This window comes from Anopheles darlingi, chromosome 3 (genome assembly GCF_943734745.1).
Source record: "Anopheles darlingi chromosome 3, idAnoDarlMG_H_01, whole genome shotgun sequence".
Lineage (NCBI taxonomy): Eukaryota > Metazoa > Arthropoda > Insecta > Diptera > Culicidae > Anopheles > Anopheles darlingi.
In genome coordinates this window covers 10,409,267-10,416,466 of record NC_064875.1, presented here as the reverse complement: position 1 = coordinate 10,416,466, position 7,200 = coordinate 10,409,267, and the positions used below count along the sequence as shown (strand labels likewise).

Genomic DNA, 7,200 nt, shown 5'->3' with positions numbered 1-7,200 from the left:
AAACGTGGATGACACAGGGTGTAGTCTTAAGATGAACAGATCGTGCCCGTATTACAACACTATGCTGTAGAACATGTAATTGGGGGATAGAGCAAGCTTTTTGATTGATTTCGTTTTATGTACTTTACACTGCTTGCAAGCTTGCATTTGCGATTTGTGGCCCTAGATGTCTTTTAATTTCGTTAGTAGAGCGAAACGGTCAGATATCAATTCTTCCTTCTGTCAGTTTCTGCGCTTCTTGCTGTTTCCTATATATATACATACACGACTGTAAGCTAGTTTTGCGTTTCTGTAAGCTGTTTTGCTAACATGTAAGATAGCGTTGAAAAAAATTACCGAATAGATTAGTTTGTTAACTCACTTTTCTGAAATCATTTTTCATCTCCTGTCCATAACATCCTGAACTCATTGTAGCCTTAGAACTTATATTAATATTAGACAATCCAAGATAAGATTATAATACAATAAAGAGCAATTAGAAAACATACGGCTCGTCCGTCCTTATATATGTTTAAAAAAAATGAGCAATTAGAAGCGCTTTGCGAAAACAATGTAATACCGGTCGCCAATTAAGCTTCAGATAAGTTATACAATTTGTTTTATCTATTTTGTCAGTTATATGGTTAATCGTTTTAAATATTTATGTATATATCAACATCAACAATAGTTTATATCTGCATTGTTCATACCTCATTCTAGCCCTCGCGTAGAGTAGAATGGTTACATCATTAAGCCTCCTTTCCATCAACCTCATAATAATCATGGCTCACTTTGTTACACCGCTGAATGCACACCCCTGTGGTTGAACCACTTTGGGGTTGGATTTTGTACTGTCAGTACAGTATATAGATATCCCAACGTGTTTTTTCTACTAGCGGTAATGTTGATTACTACCATCGCTTATTCGTACGAAATTTGAAGTTTTGAGATTGAACTACCGTGTGTATGGCTGTTTATTTGCCATGCTTGTAACCTAAACGTATCACCAGTATAACGTGACCAACTCAGTAACACGTTCTTTATAGCATAAGCAACGGCAAGAAATCGAAAGCAAACGAGTAGAAGTAAGCAAAGGAAGCGGGTAAATCTAATGCTTGCTAGCCTGGTCGATATACTGTGTTTGAAATGTGATCTATTGTTTTCCCGAGTTGCTCTCCTACTGCTTCGTTGTGACCTTCTTCTTCCATCTCACTCTATGAATGCATTTCGAAGTGGCTTTTCAATGTCCTATTGAAACGAGTAAGTAGATGGCAAGCGCTACAGCTAGTCAACAGCTACACAGAACAACGCCTAGAACGTGTTCAGGGAGAAAGATAGAATAAGAGAGAGAAAGAGAGAGAGGCAACGGTGGTAGTAGTACATAGTAGCATCAGCAGTGGTGATGGAATGTAGCGCCTAATCCATAGCCAGCGCACACGTTTCATGGTCGAGATGGCCGACGCACTCGATCGACGGATGATGTCCCGAATCCCACATCCCCGGACCACATCGTTTACATAGCCCTGACAGGGTGCACGGTATCTTGGGGAACTGTCGGAACTGGTGCAGCAGTCCACGGGCCTTACGCAGTATCAGCTGTCCATCCATGTACATAGCTAAAAGACAACAACCACAAAAACTTTGTAATTAGCAGCAGTCCCAAACTTGCCACCGAGCATACCGAGCGAACTGAAGTGTAACAGCATCTCATCGGTGCGCAAATCTTGAGCAATGACATCATCGGCATAGACGGCAATGATGGCCAGGCAGAGGAAAAGATGGAAGTAATCCGTCAGATAATTAGACCAGCACGCTTCCCACATGCGTATGGCCACTGCTTCGGTAAACTCGCGCTTGAAGCACCTAAAACGAGAACAGTTCAATAAGAACCGGAGTTCCACTATTTTCAGGCAAGTAGTACTGGTGATACTTACAGCAGAATCCAACGGTGACAAAACAGCAATTCCATGGCGTCGGTGTGCTTCTGCAGATGCTTGTAAAAGTTAGGAACCATAAGCCGGATCAATTCTCTCAGGTAACACTGCAAAACGAAGAGCGCGAACGATCAAGAACCAAAGGTCTCTGCGGGGAAGGTGATTCAGTTCCCTTACCAAGTTACGGTCGATATCGTTATCCGTTGGCGTACAAACGAAGATGGCACGCTGCATCAACCCTACGAAGCACCAGAACGTTTCGGATTCACTTTTTATTTCACACAACACCGGTGCCAACAGATCACTCATTCCCTGTGTGTAGCTAAGCAAAATATGGCAAAAGAAGACCGGAAGTTAAGAACAGGATCCTAGAAAGGAGCCGAGAATCAAGCGACACTTACGACATGCCCGGATTGTAGAACGCATAGTTGAGCAGAATGTTCTTCATCGTGTCGATGTTCGGGTTGTCGTCACCGGCAAAGAACGGATTACCGCGATCCGTACGCACCACATCCTTCTCGATGACGCACTGTACCGTGCGCCAGAACTGGGCCTGCGCCTCAGGCGACATCGAGTAAAGCCGTCGCCGAGTGATCTCTTCGTATTCCTGGCGCCGTATCTCGGCCAGTGCAGCCCGATCCTCAAACGTCGATCCAGTACTGTAACAGTGCAGCAGGAATGGCCACACGGTTTTACGCAGACTGCGGTCCAGTCCACCGAAGAACACACATTTGCGCAGCTGCAGATCGTCCTCGATCTGACCCTTTTCGTTCAGCAGCGTACCGTAGAAGTAATCCGTCGTAATCTTCGACACACGACCCTCTTCCGGGTGTAGCTCTGCTTTGCGTACCTCCGGGCGGCAAACCATAAACTGTCGGTACGGTGCATTGGCCGGTTCCTCCTGTCCCGGCGCTAGCTTGATATTATGCAGCAGACAGTGCCACTGGTGCAGTACCTGTGCCAGATGATCCAGCCCACCGTGATGAAAGTGTAGTATCTTGTACTGAGATTCACGCGAAGCAATCACCAACTGGCCCGAGGTACACTGTTCATCGTTAAAGAACAACCGAAGCGCACGCATCTGGCTAAGATCGACGGAAAAGCGGCGACACTTTAGCGGTGCCTTCCGGTTAACGATCGGCGATGCGGATGCACTCTCGGGGAAGGCCAGATTGTGCTTGTAGGCGAGCAGCTCCGGGGACATCCAGTTCGGGTTGTTCTCATCGTTGGAAGTGAGGGAGAGTGAGCGTAGGAAACGCTCGGTAGCGGCCGCACCCGGCAGAACGACCGCCTCCTGTGGCGACAGGTCCACGTTCTGTATGTGCGGACTAGCGATCGTGATGTTGACCGAGGTAACCGAGGACTGGGAGGACTGCGATGGTAGTTTCATGTGTTGGTGCAGTTTCGCTTGCGTCGCCGACAACTTCCGGCCACCGGTGTCCGAGTCGAGCAGTGGTTGCAGTTCCGTCTTGAGCTCCGGATCCACCTCTTCCTCCTGCTCTTGATCTAGTCCATCAGCACCGGTGCTGGTGCTGGCGGAGTTGTGCTTCCTTCGAGTCGTAGGGATCACACATCCCTCATCATCATCGACGTCGACCTCATGCTCTTCTTCTTCCTCTTCCTCCTCATCACCCATCATTGCCCCATCGTGCTCTTCCTCGTGGCTGTTGCAGAGGCTAGCCTTATCCGAACTCGAGCTAATGCTGATCGTCTCCGAGTAGTCGGAGCAGTTCATCGATTTGCTGTCGCTGGTGGCCGACTGAGCGATGGCTTCGTTGTACGGCTCGAGGAATGGGTTCGTGTTTGCTATCTTGATGGTGGTCGTGAACGGGTTCTCTCCCCCACCTCCGGCCCCCACTAGCAACTTCTCCTGGCATCCGTTCCGTTGCTGGCCATTCTCTTTCGCTGATGGCTGCAGAAGATGCTGCTGTTGGTGCTGTTGATGCTGTTGTTGCTGAAGGTGCAGCTTCAGCTTACTCTCGCTTAACCCAAAGACACCACGTCCGAGCGCAACATTCTCGACTGTCGATGGACACTTGCGGAGGGTTGAGTTTGGTATCCAGGTGAGGAACAGTGTCGGCCGTTTGGCATTGTTGTACTGGTCGATGAACGTTTTGGTGGTGACGGTCAGATAGCCCGGATAGTGCAGTATGTCCGACTCCTGGCGCACTACGGCCGGCGGATGTACGCAGATGTTGTTCTTGCAGAACAGTATCTCGTTGTCTTCGTACACTAGCTCGGTACCACCGTCCTCCGTATCATCGTCACTACCGAGGATGTAGCTCGACGCACGCTTCAGTATGTTGACGATCGGCATCGTCGCGCCCCTGGCGTAAGGTCGGATCTAGGGCGGTGAATGTCGCGTACACGCCTCTGTGGAATAGGAGCGGAGAAAAATGTGTAAAACCGAGGGGTAACACTCGCGTATTGTGAGAGAGGTGGCGATGTGTTTAAAAAAATCCAGTAAGTCCCGCGGTATGGACTATTTATTCATCGATTACACACCGTGTGGTGTCACAGATACTGGAAATGAGGTGCTACAAAGAGACAACGGACGTCTCCGTGGGGGTATTAGTCCTTGAATAAGTCCTTTTCAATGCAGATTATTGATTTCTGCCCATCTAGCAATGACAACAACAATTTAGGGTGGACAGCAATAAATGAGGGATGCAAATCGATAAATACTTAAAATGCCTCCTTGGATAATTGTGTCGACGGAGTACAAAACAGCGGATTCATTATCTGATGACGAGCTTTGGCAGGACACTGGAGAAACGAGGATTTTTTTTGGCACAGGTCAGAGGTCACGATGTGACGCACTTGACCCAGTTGCAATTGCAATCGTAGCAAAACTCGCTGATGCTGATTCAACATATGGTCTTGTTGAATACATAAACTTGCCAAAGTAATTGAACCGATAATGTATGGGTGTACGTAACACTCTCTAATTGGTTTGCAATCGTGAACTGAGCGGACTGAGGGTGATGGAGGCGCCTCGCCTGCATGGAGGCGCATGGTTACCTTGCGTTTTCCGGTCCCCGGTCTACGTGTCCGGGGGTCTCGTGATCCCACAACGCACTTTGTCCCACTAATCGAGCGCACAATTTAGTCCGTATTAAATGCTCTGTCACAGCACGGTGTCACGAATTTGCATTTCTTCGGGGTCAGCACCGCCAAGCAACTTGTTTCCGCAACTCCGGTTGCTGTTGCAGATAAGAGAAAAATGGCTCGCGGAAACACACACACACGCAGCATAGGCCTCCGATCACTTCATCTCCCTCAAGTTGGGGAAGTATTTTGTGGTTTTTGTGCAATTTTTAATGACGACAAACTATGGACTGTCACCGAAGCTAGTGCACGGCCATCCGAATTATTGATCGATTTTCACCCCGCACCGAATCGAGCCAAGGTGCCAGCTGTCACCGTGTAGGGGAGGATATGACTTCGCCCCAAAACGTTCCAATGTGACGTAGCCGTTTCCAGGGAGAGAGGGTTGAGGCATCTAGTGGTATCCGTAACCGTCGGTTGACGTTTCGGATGCTTGCCACTTGGAATGGGGCGCGTGCGCGTTGCAGAGCAACTCGGCAAAGGATGCATTTGTTATTGTTACTCCTTGCTGGGTGGCTCGTGGCCACAAACACGCACATACACACACAGATGCAATCGCACGACGCTGTTAAATTTTGTTTTGGATTTGGCAACATCAACAAATGGTGACTACGATGGACACATCCGCACGAGGGCGCGCGCGTGTCTTTATATGGGTGAAGGAGTACAAACGGGTGAACGATCGGTAATTGAGGCTTCCCCCCCTGTTTTGATCTGGTGTTGGTATCCATTAGATTCTACAGACACCGTGGCAAGTGCGAGTGGAGATAGCACACCTATTAACTTGCACCGCAGCGTTGATCGGAAGCCAAGGGTGAAGCAGGAAGTTGGCTTACCAAATTTGGCCAGACAGTCGGCTGATCCGATAGTCCGCACTCTCCCCATCATGCCCGCTCTTCTTATCGGTTTTAGATAAGAAAACATACGACAAGGGGGGTATTCCAAGGTGGTTCGCTCCCTCGGATGGGTTGCACTCGGGAGTACCGGGCACACGAGGCACGGATTAGAGGTCAGTTGGACTTTGAAGCTGCTAATGTATCGTGCGAATTTGCAAATGAAACCAGACCAGATACCAGATATCGCTCACACGTTCGCGAGCAAACTCACAGCCTATTGCCTTTATTTAGTTCAACGGTCGCATCTTTGGGTAGTCAACACTTCACCAGACAGTCTTCTATGCACGCAGATCCATCATTATTTCAGCTCCTAGGTCGCGACGTTGGGTTTTGTCACTACAGTAGCCACTTTCACCGTTGCCATGCTCGGCCCAGCTCTGAAAGGTCAAACAGCCGAAGGACGATTAAATCAAATTCAATTAACACGAACCACGCGTTGCGCACGTACTGTTTAACGTTCGGACGATCATCATAAGACCACGGGTGACGATGTACACGGTGGCGGCCGGTATCTTCACTATCACGGCCAGCTGATCGAAGAGCGTTGCATTTGGGCGCGTTATCACCCGGTGTACATGGGCCATCGCGAAAACGAAATACAAAAGACAGTAGCAGAACACTCGCAGCACCACCAGCAGGAGCAACAGATACGCGTCAATACCGGGCCACCATCGAGGGCACACTGAAGACACACTGGAGCGAGCGCGGGAAACAATTGGGCAAATATTCTAACCACGAGGAACCATGCGTACACAAACACGCGCGCTTCAAAACGCGCGGTGCGATGGATTGGATGTGTCAGGTCTTATCAGTGATATGTGAGGGCTGGCTAATCGTGAAGGTGTAGGCCCCTGTGGTATGCCTTTGGCGTGGTTTAGGAAACGTGCATTTAATTAGGCGAGTGCCGAATCGTGGGTACCCTCTCTAGGATGGCATAAAGCATCGTCTTACACCGTTTTCGGGCCCAAGTAAACAAGCAAGCCATGTTTCTAGCCAACCGCCAATAGTAAGTAACCATGAGCTCGCTCCAACTAAAACATTGGATCATCAAGTAGCCAGCTGGCAGTTATTTCTAGCCATCGTCCAGTCGTTTCTTGCCGGCTTCCAACAGTAAGTAAACTCCTGACACAGAAAGTAAAATCCTGCCGCTCATATAGCACGCCAATTGAAAGTAAATGCGTGCCACATTCAACTAAACCGCGTATGCACGGTTTAGGTTAATGTTTTGTTTTTTATTTGTATGGAATCACTTATGGTGCACTGATTTACGTAAACAGGTGTCG

The 7,200-nt window shown here is 48.7% G+C and overlaps 2 protein-coding genes across 3 annotated transcripts in view; one reads left to right on the top strand and one right to left on the bottom strand.

Annotated features, from left to right (window-relative positions):
* The window catches only part of LOC125954147 (filaggrin), an 11,231-nt gene extending 10,617 nt beyond the window's left edge, over positions 1–614 (top strand). The window contains exon 11 of the mRNA XM_049684194.1: positions 1–614. This exon is cut by the window's left edge and continues 1,786 nt beyond it. The gene's annotated coding sequence lies outside the window, so the exon portion shown is untranslated.
* Positions 615–636: 22 nt separating this feature from the next.
* Positions 637–5,325, bottom strand: LOC125954150 (TBC1 domain family member 16). 2 transcript variants are annotated; one of them, XM_049684198.1, is made up of 6 exons: positions 4,935–5,325; positions 2,315–4,286; positions 2,091–2,235; positions 1,914–2,020; positions 1,661–1,842; positions 637–1,595 (listed from the first exon to the last, which is right to left on the bottom strand). In XM_049684198.1, the coding sequence occupies exons 2-6, from the start codon at positions 4,228–4,230 to the stop codon at positions 1,396–1,398; spliced, it is 2,550 nt and encodes an 849-aa protein (XP_049540155.1). In that variant the 5' UTR covers positions 4,231–4,286; positions 4,935–5,325; the 3' UTR covers positions 637–1,395. The 2 variants fall into 2 exon arrangements, with proteins under 2 accessions (XP_049540155.1, XP_049540156.1); XM_049684199.1 differs by lacking the exon at positions 4,935–5,325 and having other exon boundaries at positions 2,315–4,693.
* Positions 5,326–7,200: the final 1,875 nt, after the last annotated feature.